A 12,361-nucleotide genomic window follows, 5' to 3' on the forward strand; every position below is an offset into this window, starting at 1 on the left:
TATCGGTTCCTTGGGGCCGGGAAAGGCCTGATAAAGAGCAGGGTGAGTCTGCTGGAGGCTGCATTCAGGGCTGGTCCTGGTGCGCACCCAGACGTTCTGGCCGAGGTGAATGGGCGGAGCGGCGCCTCCCGAAAGGCCTGAGCGGCACTTGTGATCAGAGCGACGTTTTCTGCGTGGCTCAGAAACATAACTATGTTGTCAGCAACATTGTCAACGGGGCTACAGAATGGAGCGATGTTATCGGCGGGGCTAGAGAGTGGTGCAACGCCATCTCCTGGGCTAGTGCGCAGAGTGACATCATCAGTGAGGCTCGGAAGCTGAGCGAAGACTTTAGCATGGCAGGCGGGTTGGGAGACATTTTCAGAAGAGCAGGCAGGCTGGGGAACATTCTCAGCAATGCAGCAGGACAAGGAGTCAAAGGCTGACAGGCTTATAAGCCTGCTTGGCACAAAGGCATACTGGGGGGCATGCTCCGCAGGGCAGACAGGCCCGGCGGTGATCTCGGCAGGCCGGGAAAGTTGGTCAACATCTCCAGCCAAAGAGGAAGTCTGTGTGATGCTCCTGGCAGTAATGCAGGCATTGCTGGTCCCACGTGCTGGGTTTAGAGGCTGGCCAACGCCCCCAGCGGGACTCAGAGGCTTGGGAACAGGTTTGTTGCTAGGCTGGTCAATCAGGAGCTTGAACGGGTAGCTCGAACAGCTGGGACCCTGGGCATCCCAAACAGCCATGGCCCACTTAGGGGCTTTGCCCGATAGGAAGGAGAGGATGTAGTTTATCTTCACCTGGTCTGTCAGGAAGTAAAAACAGTCTTCCATACACCATCTGCATTGAATCGTAGCGCTCCGCGATCGAATTCGATCCATGGTCGCTCAGGGGAAATGTGGGGGTTCTAGGTGTTTGCCACGGTAGGTGAGAAGAGCCTGACGGTTTTGTGCTTCTGAGGATTTTGTGGATCCATGTTTTGGCCAGATTATTGTGTCAGTGAGCCTACCAGCTGGTGGGACCCAAAAGCAGGACAACGACAGGGATTTTTCTAAACATAGAGTCTTTAATGAAACCAGTAGAAAGGCTTCCGGATATAGTAGTCAGCTTCAAAATGTAATGTAGTACAACATCCTTTTAAGAACATGGTGTATTTAAAAGACCAGAATATTAGTTTAACATTTACATACAAAATGACTTCTAAAAATCTTAGGTTAAATATAACATGATGTTTATATTTTTCATTGAAAAAAAGAAATACCATTTCAGTTGTTATAAACAAAAGTTTAAAAGTTGTACAATGGCAAGTTCTTTAAACTCACTTAAAACCTCATTCGTTCTCTTTCCATCTCCAGCTCAACACTTTGCTCAATAACCCTGATGCAGCCTCATTTGAACCCAAGAACTCTTTCTTCGTGTAAGTTCAAAGCTTTATACTTTTGTCCTCTGAAAATCAATTCTGTAATTCTTATTGCAAATTGAATTGTGTTGTGATGTATGTGCTTTCTTTTATTGGTAACAGGAGCTCAGGAAACCAGGTTAATGGTAGCATGGAGTACCACTTCCAAGATGGAGACACCAAAACACCAGCAGCTTTCCTCAGTAGGCTCATGACACAGAATGGTATGCCACAATAACTTCTTGAATCACACGCTATGCTACTTTCAGTTGTGAATCACAGCAGGTTTAATGGACCGAACAAGTTACAAAATTGTTTCGTTTGCAGCGTCGACTACAACGGCTTCTCCTTCAACTGCAGGAACTGTTGTTCTGACATCAGCAGCAACTCCGTCAGTAATGTAGGTTCGGTTCCGAAAGGTGCCCGGTATTAAATATGGATATTTTTATCTTGATTGTGTGAAAATAATGATAAAATATTTAATCTTTTCAGACCTGGATCAGCTGTAGTTCAGACCTTGATGGTCTTTAACTTCTCCTCTCTTGTTCCAACTGAGAATATGGTCATCAATGCAACTCAATCTCTACTGAGTGCTCGACTCTCAAATCTTACTGATGCTGTTACAGTGCTGAACTTCACCTATGCAAGTATGTCTGCTTTCTTTTTACAAAACATTTATATAAAATACAAATCATTGTCTCATCACCATGAACATTATCAGCTCTTCTAAATCACATTTGTTTTGTTCTACAGAAATTTCAGACACGACCTTTGCAGTCAACTTCACGTTTCTCATCAGTAACATCAGCATTCCAGTGAACACCTCCCTCACCAATGACACCTACACAGAAGTGCAGAGGATCGTCAATAAGAATGTGAGTGAGCATGACCGCGCCTTACAGTGCTGTTATATATTCAGAGATGGGTTCAAATCAAATCAAATCAAATCAAATCAAATTTTATTCATCACATACACATACATACAGGGCACGACATGCAGTGAAATGCTTTATACGACGGTCCGGCAAGAGGGAAATAGGGTGGGAGAAAGAAAAAGCAGATAAATAAAGTATAAAACTATATAAAATAAAATATAAGATATAAAGGATAAATAAAGATATGTATGTGAACAAAGAGAAAAATGTATATACAAGAAAATCCTTATGGCAGTAGACAGTGAAACAGTAAACAATGTGTACCAAAGTGTAAACAATAGACAATTTTAGTGGTGGGTTGTCCATAAAGTGTCCGTGTGCAGTATGGTGTGGTGTAAGGGTCCGTAAGTGTCCGTGTGCGGTATAGAGTGTCCATGAAGTGTCCGTGTGCAGAATGGTGTGGTATAAAATAAATAAAATATAAAGTGCACTTTGCTGTGCAAGTCCAGAGTTTAAAGTGTCGTGGTGCGAAAGGTGAGATCTGTTCAGAGAAGAAGTGTGATGATGGAGAGAGTGGACCAGCTTTAGATCCTGGGTGTTTCCTGGTTTAAACACCGAATGGGTTGAAAACAGTTGAAGACTTGGAATAAAATTCTTTCAAAATATGGCAATCCCTTGACACCGACACAGACTGACACAGAATATCGGTTCCTTGGGGCCGGAAAGGCCTGATAAAGAGCAGGGTGAGTCTGCTGGAGGCTGCATTCAGGGCTGGTCCTGGTGCGCACCCAGACGTTCTGGCCGACGTGAATGGGCGGAGCGGCGCCTCCCGAAGGCCTGAGCGGCACTTGTGATCAGAGCGACGTTTTCTGCGTGGCTCAGAAACATAAATATGTTGTCAGCGACATTGTCAACGGACTAGAGAATGGAGCGATGTTATCGGTGGGGCTAGAGAGTGGTGCAACGCCATCTGCTGGGCTAGTGTGCAGAGTGACATCATCAGTGAGGCTCGGAAGCTGAGCGAAGACTTTAGCATGGCAGGCGGGTTGGGAGACATTCTCAGAAGAGCAGGCAGGCTGGGGAACATTCTCAGCAACGCAGCAGGACGAGGAGTCAAAGGCTGACAGGCTCATGAGCCTGCTTGGCACAAAGGCATACTGGGGGGCACGCTCCGCAGGGCAGACAGGCCCGGCGGTGATCTCGGCAGGCCAGGAAAGTTGGTCAACATCTCCAGCCAAAGAGGAAGTCTGTGTGATGCTCCTGGCAGTAATGCAGGCATTGCTGGTCCCCCGTGCAGGGTTCAGAGGCTGGCCAATGCCCCCAGCGGGACTCAGAGGCTTGGGAACAGGTTTGTTGCTAGGCTGGTCAATCAGGAGCTTGAACGGGTAGCTCGAACAGCTGGGACCCTGGGCATCCCAAACAGCCATGGCCCACTTAGGGGCTTTGCCCGATAGGAAGGAGATGATGTAGTTTATCTTCACCTGGTCTGTCAGGAAGTAAAAACAGTCTTCCATACACCATCTGCATTGAATCGTAGCGCTCTGCGATCGGAATTCGATCCATGGTCGCTCAGGGGAAATGTGGGGGTTCTAGGTGTTTGCCACGGTAGGTGAGAAGAGCCTGACGGTTTTGTGCTTCTGAGGATTTTGTGGATCCATGTTTTGGCCAGATTATTGTGTCAGTGAGCCTACCAGCTGGTGGGACCCAAAAGCAGGACAACGACAGGGATTTTTCTAAACATAGAGTCTTTATTGGAACCAGTAGAAAGGCTTCCGGAGACAGTAGTCAGCTTCAAAATGTAATGTAGTACAACATCCTTTTAAGAACATGGTGTATTTAAAAGATCAGAATATTAGTTTAACATTTATATATAAAATGACTTCTAAAAATCTTAGGTTAAATATAACATGATGTTTATATTTTTCATTGAAAAAAAGAAATAACATTTCAGTTGTTATAAACAAAAGTTTAAAAGTTGTACAATGGCAAGTTTTTTAAACTCACTTAAAACCTCATTCGTTCTCGTTCCATCTTCAGCTCAACACTTTGCTCAATAACCCTGATGCAGCCTCATTTGAACCCAAGAACTCTTTCTTCGTGTAAGTTCAAAGCTTTATCCTTTTCTCCTCTGAAAATCAATTCTGTAATTCTTATTGCAAATTGAATTGTGTTGTGATGTATGTGCTTTCTTTTATTGGTAACAGGAGCTCAGGAAACCAGGTTAATGGTAGCATGGAGTACCACTTCCAAGATGGAGACACCAAAACACCAGCAGCTTTCCTCAGTAGGCTCATGACACAGAATGGTATGCCACAATAACTTCTTGAATCACACGCTATGCTACTTTCAGTTGTGAATCACAGCAGGTTTAATGGACCGAACAAGTTACAAAATTGTTTTGTTTGCAGCGTCGACTACAACGGCTTCTCCTTCAACTGCAGGAACTGTTGTTCTGACATCAGCAGCAACTCCGTCAGTAATGTAGGTTCGGTTCCAGATGGTGCCCGGTATTAAATATGGATATTTTTATCTTGATTGTGTGAAAATAATGATAAAATATTTAATCTTTTCAGACCTGGATCAGCTGTAGTTCAGACCTTGATGGTCTTTAACTTCTCCTCTTGTTCCAACTGAGAATATGGTCATCAATGCAACTCAATCTCTACTGAGTGCTCGACTCTCAAATCTTACTGATGCTGTTACAGTGCTGAACTTCACCTATGCAAGTATGTCTGCTTTCTTCTTACAAAACATTTATATAAAATACAAATCATTGTCTCATCACCATGAACATTATCAGCTCTTCTAAATCACATTTGTTTTGTTCTACAGAAATTTCAGACACGACCTTTGCAGTCAACTTCACGTTTCTCATCAGTAACATCAGCATTCCAGTGAACACCTCCCTCACCAATGACACCTACAAAGAGGTGCAGAGGATCGTCAATAAGAATGTGAGTGAGCATGACCGTGCGCCTTACAGTGCTGTTATATATTCAGAGATGGGTTGGAAACAGTTGAAGACTTGGAAAAAATTCTTTCAAAATATGCAATCCCTTGACACCGACACAGACTGACACAGAATATCGGTTCCTTGGGGCCGGGAAAGGCCTGATAAAGAGCAGGGTGAGTCTGCTGGAGGCTGCATTCAGGGGCTGGTCCCTGGTGCGCACCCAGACGTTCTGGCCGAGGTGAATGGGCGGAGCGGCGCCTCCCGAAAGGCCTGAGCGGCACTTGTGATCAGAGCGGCGTTTTCTGCGTGGCTCAGAAACATAACTATGTTGTCAGCAACATTGTCAACGGGCTACAGAATGGAGCGATGTTATCGGCGGGCTAGAGAGTGGTGCAACGCCATCTCCTGGGCTAGTGCAGAGTGACATCATCAGTGAGGCTCGGAAGCTGAGCGAAGACTTTAGCATGGCAGGCGGGTTGGGAGACATTTTCAGAAGAGCAGGCAGGCTGGGGAACATTCTCAGCAATGCAGCAGGACAAGGAGTCAAAGGCTGACAGGCTTATAAGCCTGCTTGGCACAAAGGCATACTGGGGGGCATGCTCCGCAGGGCAGACAGGCCCGGCGGTGATCTCGGCAGGCCGGAAAGTTGGTCAACATCTCCAGCCAAAGAGGAAGTCTGTGTGATGCTCCTGGCAGTAATGCAGGCATTGCTGGTCCCACGTGCTGGGTTTAGAGGCTGGCCAACGCCCCAGCGGGACTCAGAGGCTTGGGAACAGGTTTGTTGCTAGGCTGGTCAATCAGGAGCTTGAACGGGTAGCTCGAACAGCTGGGACCCTGGGCATCCCAAACAGCCATGGCCCACTTAGGGGCTTTGCCCGATAGGAAGGAGAGGATGTAGTTTATCTTCACCTGGTCTGTCAGGAAGTAAAAACAGTCTTCCATACACCATCTGCATTGAATCGTGGCGCTCTGCGATCGGAATTCGATCCATGGTCGCTCAGGGGAAATGTGGGGGTTCTAGGTGTTTGCCACGGTAGGTGAGAAGAGCCTGACGGTTTTGTGCTTCTGAGGATTTTGTGGATCCATGTTTTGGCCAGATTATTGTGTCAGTGAGCCTACCAGCTGGTGGGACCCAAAAGCAGGACAACGACAGGGATTTTTCTAAACATAGAGTCTTTAATGAAACCAGTAGAAAGGCTTCCGGATATAGTAGTCAGCTTCAAAATGTAATGTAGTACAACATCCTTTTAAGAACATGGTGTATTTAAAAGACCAGAATATTAGTTTAACATTTACATACAAAATGACTTCTAAAAATCTTAGGTTAAATATAACATGATGTTTATATTTTTCATTGAAAAAAAGAAATACCATTTCAGTTGTTATAAACAAAAGTTTAAAAGTTGTACAATGGCAAGTTCTTTAAACTCACTTAAAACCTCATTCGTTCTCTTTCCATCTCCAGCTCAACACTTTGCTCAATAACCCTGATGCAGCCTCATTTGAACCCAAGAACTCTTTCTTCGTGTAAGTTCAAAGCTTTATACTTTTGTCCTCTGAAAATCAATTCTGTAATTCTTATTGCAAATTGAATTGTGTTGTGATGTATGTGCTTTCTTTTATTGGTAACAGGAGCTCAGGAAACCAGGTTAATGGTAGCATGGAGTACCACTTCCAAGATGGAGACACCAAAACACCAGCAGCTTTCCTCAGTAGGCTCATGACACAGAATGGTATGCCACAATAACTTCTTGAATCACACGCTATGCTACTTTCAGTTGTGAATCACAGCAGGTTTAATGGACCGAACAAGTTACAAAATTGTTTCGTTTGCAGCGTCGACTACAACGGCTTCTCCTTCAACTGCAGGAACTGTTGTTCTGACATCAGCAGCAACTCCGTCAGTAATGTAGGTTCGGTTCCAGATGGTGCCCGGTATTAAATATGGATATTTTTATCTTGATTGTGTGAAAATAATGATAAAATATTTAATCTTTTCAGACCTGGATCAGCTGTAGTTCAGACCTTGATGGTCTTTAACTTCTCCTCTCTTGTTCCAACTGAGAATATGGTCATCAATGCAACTCAATCTCTACTGAGTGCTCGACTCTCAAATCTTACTGATGCTGTTACAGTGCTGAACTTCACCTATGCAAGTATGTCTGCTTTCTTCTTACAAAACATTTATATAAAATACAAATCATTGTCTCATCACCATGAACATTATCAGCTCTTCTAAATCACATTTGTTTTGTTCTACAGAAATTTCAGACACGACCTTTGCAGTCAACTTCACGTTTCTCATCAGTAACATCAGCATTCCAGTGAACACCTCCCTCACCAATGACACCTACAAAGAGGTGCAGAGGATCGTCAATAAGAATGTGAGTGAGCATGACCGTGCGCCTTACAGTGCTGTTATATATTCAGAGATGGGTTGAAAACAGTTGAAGACTTGGAAAAAATTCTTTCAAAAATATGCAATCCCTTGACACCGACACAGACTGACACAGAATATCGGTTCCTTGGGGCCGGAAAGGCCTGATAAAGAGCAGGGTGAGTCTGCTGGAGGCTGCATTCAGGGCTGGTCCTGGTGCGCACCCAGACGTTCTGGCCGAGGTGAATGGGCGGAGCGGCGCCTCCCGAAGGCCTGAGCGGCACTTGTGATCAGAGCGGCGTTTTCTGCGTGGCTCAGAAACATAAATATGTTGTCAGCGACATTGTCAACGGGACTAGAGAATGGAGCGATGTTATCGGCGGGCTAGAGAGTGGTGCAACGCCATCTCCTGGGCTAGTGCAGAGTGACATCATCAGTGAGGCTCGGAAGCTGAGCGAAGACTTTAGCATGGCAGGCGGGTTGGGAGACATTTTCAGAAGAGCAGGCAGGCTGGGGAACATTCTCAGCAATGCAGCAGGACAAGGAGTCAAAGGCTGACAGGCTTATAAGCCTGCTTGGCACAAAGGCATACTGGGGGGCATGCTCCGCAGGGCAGACAGGCCCGGCGGTGATCTCGGCAGGCCGGGAAAGTTGGTCAACATCTCCAGCCAAAGAGGAAGTCTGTGTGATGCTCCTGGCAGTAATGCAGGCATTGCTGGTCCCCGTGCAGGGTTCAGAGGCTGGCCAATGCCCCAGCGGGACTCAGAGGCTTGGGAACAGGTTTGTTGCTAGGCTGGTCAATCAGGAGCTTGAACGGTAGCTCGAACAGCTGGGACCCTGGGCATCCCAAACAGCCATGGCCCACTTAGGGCTTTGCCCGATAGGAAGGAGAGGATGTAGTTTATCTTCACCTGGTCTGTCAGGAAGTAAAAACAGTCTTCCATACACCATCTGCATTGAATCGTAGCGCTCCGCGATCGGAATTCGATCCATGGTCGCTCAGGGGAAATGTGGGGGTTCTAGGTGTTTGCCACGGTAGGTGAGAAGAGCCTGACGGTTTTGTGCTTCTGAGGATTTTGTGGATCCATGTTTTGGCCAGATTATTGTGTCAGTGAGCCTACCAGCTGGTGGGACCCAAAAGCAGGACAACGACAGGGATTTTTCTAAACATAGAGTCTTTAATGAAACCAGTAGAAAGGCTTCCGGATATAGTAGTCAGCTTCAAAATGTAATGTAGTACAACATCCTTTTAAGAACATGGTGTATTTAAAAGACCAGAATATTAGTTTAACATTTACATACAAAATGACTTCTAAAAATCTTAGGTTAAATATAACATGATGTTTATATTTTTCATTGAAAAAAAGAAATACCATTTCAGTTGTTATAAACAAAAGTTTAAAAGTTGTACAATGGCAAGTTCTTTAAACTCACTTAAAACCTCATTCGTTCTCTTTCCATCTCCAGCTCAACACTTTGCTCAATAACCCTGATGCAGCCTCATTTGAACCCAAGAACTCTTTCTTCGTGTAAGTTCAAAGCTTTATACTTTTGTCCTCTGAAAATCAATTCTGTAATTCTTATTGCAAATTGAATTGTGTTGTGATGTATGTGCTTTCTTTTATTGGTAACAGGAGCTCAGGAAACCAGGTTAATGGTAGCATGGAGTACCACTTCCAAGATGGAGACACCAAAACACCAGCAGCTTTCCTCAGTAGGCTCATGACACAGAATGGTATGCCACAATAACTTCTTGAATCACACGCTATGCTACTTTCAGTTGTGAATCACAGCAGGTTTAATGGACGAACAAGTTACAAAATTGTTTTGTTTGCAGCGTCGACTACAACGGCTTCTCCTTCAACTGCAGGAACTGTTGTTCTGACATCAGCAGCAACTCCGTCAGTAATGTAGGTTCGGTTCCAGATGGTGCCCGGTATTAAATATGGATATTTTTATCTTGATTGTGTGAAAATAATGATAAAATATTTAATCTTTTCAGACCTGGATCAGCTGTAGTTCAGACCTTGATGGTCTTTAACTTCTCCTCTCTTGTTCCAACTGAGAATATGGTCATCAATGCAACTCAATCTCTACTGAGTGCTCGACTCTCAAATCTTACTGATGCTGTTACAGTGCTGAACTTCACCTATGCAAGTATGTCTGCTTTCTTCTTACAAAACATTTATATAAAATACAAATCATTGTCTCATCACCATGAACATTATCAGCTCTTCTAAATCACATTTGTTTTGTTCTACAGAAATTTCAGACACGACCTTTGCAGTCAACTTCACGTTTCTCATCAGTAACATCAGCATTCCAGTGAACACCTCCCTCACCAATGACACCTACAAAGAGGTGCAGAGGATCGTCAATAAGAATGTGAGTGAGCATGACCGTGCGCCTTACAGTGCTGTTATATATTCAGAGATGGGTTGGAAACAGTTGAAGACTTGGAAAAAATTCTTTCAAAAATATGGCAATCCCTTGACACCGACACAGACTGACACAGAATATCGGTTCCTTGGGGCCGGGAAAGGCCTGATAAAGAGCAGGGTGAGTCTGCTGGAGGCTGCATTCAGGGGCTGGTCCCTGGTGCGCACCCAGACGTTCTGGCCGAGGTGAATGGGCGGAGCGGCGCCTCCCGAAGGCCTGAGCGGCACTTGTGATCAGAGCGACGTTTTCTGCGTGGCTCAGAAACATAACTATGTTGTCAGCAACATTGTCAACGGGGCTACAGAATGGAGCGATGTTATCGGCGGGGCTAGAGAGTGGTGCAACGCCATCTCCTGGGCTAGTGCGCAGAGTGACATCATCAGTGAGGCTCGGAAGCTGAGCGAAGACTTTAGCATGGCAGGCGGGTTGGGAGACATTTTCAGAAGAGCAGGCAGGCTGGGGAACATTCTCAGCAATGCAGCAGGACAAGGAGTCAAAGGCTGACAGGCTTATAAGCCTGCTTGGCACAAAGGCATACTGGGGGGCATGCTCCGCAGGGCAGACAGGCCCGGCGGTGATCTCGGCAGGCCGGAAAGTTGGTCAACATCTCCAGCCAAAGAGGAAGTCTGTGTGATGCTCCTGGCAGTAATGCAGGCATTGCTGGTCCCACGTGCTGGGTTTAGAGGCTGGCCAACGCCCCCAGCGGGACTCAGAGGCTTGGGAACAGGTTTGTTGCTAGGCTGGTCAATCAGGAGCTTGAACGGGTAGCTCGAACAGCTGGGACCCTGGGCATCCCAAACAGCCATGGCCCACTTAGGGCTTTGCCCGATAGGAAGGAGAGGATGTAGTTTATCTTCACCTGGTCTGTCAGGAAGTAAAAACAGTCTTCCATACACCATCTGCATTGAATCGTAGCGCTCCGCGATCGGAATTCGATCCATGGTCGCTCAGGGGAAATGTGGGGGTTCTAGGTGTTTGCCACGGTAGGTGAGAAGAGCCTGACGGTTTTGTGCTTCTGAGGATTTTGTGGATCCATGTTTTGGCCAGATTATTGTGTCAGTGAGCCTACCAGCTGGTGGGACCCAAAAGCAGGACAACGACAGGGATTTTTCTAAACATAGAGTCTTTAATGAAACCAGTAGAAAGGCTTCCGGATATAGTAGTCAGCTTCAAAATGTAATGTAGTACAACATCCTTTTAAGAACATGGTGTATTTAAAAGACCAGAATATTAGTTTAACATTTACATACAAAATGACTTCTAAAAATCTTAGGTTAAATATAACATGATGTTTATATTTTTCATTGAAAAAAAGAAATACCATTTCAGTTGTTATAAACAAAAGTTTAAAAGTTGTACAATGGCAAGTTCTTTAAACTCACTTAAAACCTCATTCGTTCTCTTTCCATCTCCAGCTCAACACTTTGCTCAATAACCCTGATGCAGCCTCATTTGAACCCAAGAACTCTTTCTTCGTGTAAGTTCAAAGCTTTATCCTTTTCTCCTCTGAAAATCAATTCTGTAATTCTTATTGCAAATTGAATTGTGTTGTGATGTATGTGCTTTCTTTTATTGGTAACAGGAGCTCAGGAAACCAGGTTAATGGTAGCATGGAGTACCACTTCCAAGATGGAGACACCAAAACACCAGCAGCTTTCCTCAGTAGGCTCATGACACAGAATGGTATGCCACAATAACTTCTTGAATCACACGCTATGCTACTTTCAGTTGTGAATCACAGCAGGTTTAATGGACGAACAAGTTACAAAATTGTTTTGTTTGCAGCGTCGACTACAACGGCTTCTCCTTCAACTGCAGGAACTGTTGTTCTGACATCAGCAGCAACTCCGTCAGTAATGTAGGTTCGGTTCCAGATGGTGCCCGGTATTAAATATGGATATTTTTATCTTGATTGTGTGAAAATAATGATAAAATATTTAATCTTTTCAGACCTGGATCAGCTGTAGTTCAGACCTTGATGGTCTTTAACTTCTCCTCTCTTGTTCCAACTGAGAATATGGTCATCAATGCAACTCAATCTCTACTGAGTGCTCGACTCTCAAATCTTACTGATGCTGTTACAGTGCTGAACTTCACCTATGCAAGTATGTCTGCTTTCTTCTTACAAAACATTTATATAAAATACAAATCATTGTCTCATCACCATGAACATTATCAGCTCTTCTAAATCACATTTGTTTTGTTCTACAGAAATTTCAGACACGACCTTTGCAGTCAACTTCACGTTTCTCATCAGTAACATCAGCATTCCAGTGAACACCTCCCTCACCAATGACACCTACAAAGAGGTGCAGAGGATCGTCAATAAGAATGTG

At 44.8% G+C, this 12,361-nt stretch overlaps 1 protein-coding gene across 1 annotated transcript in view; it reads left to right on the forward strand.

Annotated features, from left to right (window-relative positions):
- Nucleotides 1-12,361, forward strand: part of LOC124396922 — a 28,548-nt gene that overhangs the window by 6,244 nt on the left and 9,943 nt on the right. Inside the window, exons 15-34 of the mRNA XM_046866313.1 lie at nucleotides 1,338-1,399; nucleotides 1,505-1,605; nucleotides 1,709-1,781; nucleotides 1,874-2,028; nucleotides 2,135-2,256; nucleotides 4,294-4,355; nucleotides 4,461-4,561; nucleotides 7,046-7,118; nucleotides 7,211-7,365; nucleotides 7,472-7,593; nucleotides 9,054-9,115; nucleotides 9,221-9,321; nucleotides 9,424-9,496; nucleotides 9,589-9,743; nucleotides 9,850-9,971; nucleotides 11,441-11,502; nucleotides 11,608-11,708; nucleotides 11,811-11,883; nucleotides 11,976-12,130; nucleotides 12,237-12,358. Of these exons, the coding sequence (XP_046722269.1) occupies nucleotides 1,338-1,399; nucleotides 1,505-1,605; nucleotides 1,709-1,781; nucleotides 1,874-2,028; nucleotides 2,135-2,256; nucleotides 4,294-4,355; nucleotides 4,461-4,561; nucleotides 7,046-7,118; nucleotides 7,211-7,365; nucleotides 7,472-7,593; nucleotides 9,054-9,115; nucleotides 9,221-9,321; nucleotides 9,424-9,496; nucleotides 9,589-9,743; nucleotides 9,850-9,971; nucleotides 11,441-11,502; nucleotides 11,608-11,708; nucleotides 11,811-11,883; nucleotides 11,976-12,130; nucleotides 12,237-12,358 (2,052 nt within the window). The remainder of the gene's footprint in view (nucleotides 1-1,337; nucleotides 1,400-1,504; nucleotides 1,606-1,708; nucleotides 1,782-1,873; nucleotides 2,029-2,134; nucleotides 2,257-4,293; nucleotides 4,356-4,460; nucleotides 4,562-7,045; nucleotides 7,119-7,210; nucleotides 7,366-7,471; nucleotides 7,594-9,053; nucleotides 9,116-9,220; nucleotides 9,322-9,423; nucleotides 9,497-9,588; nucleotides 9,744-9,849; nucleotides 9,972-11,440; nucleotides 11,503-11,607; nucleotides 11,709-11,810; nucleotides 11,884-11,975; nucleotides 12,131-12,236; nucleotides 12,359-12,361) is intronic.

Source organism: Silurus meridionalis, chromosome 2, assembly GCF_014805685.1.
Source record: "Silurus meridionalis isolate SWU-2019-XX chromosome 2, ASM1480568v1, whole genome shotgun sequence".
Taxonomy (NCBI): domain Eukaryota; kingdom Metazoa; phylum Chordata; class Actinopteri; order Siluriformes; family Siluridae; genus Silurus; species Silurus meridionalis.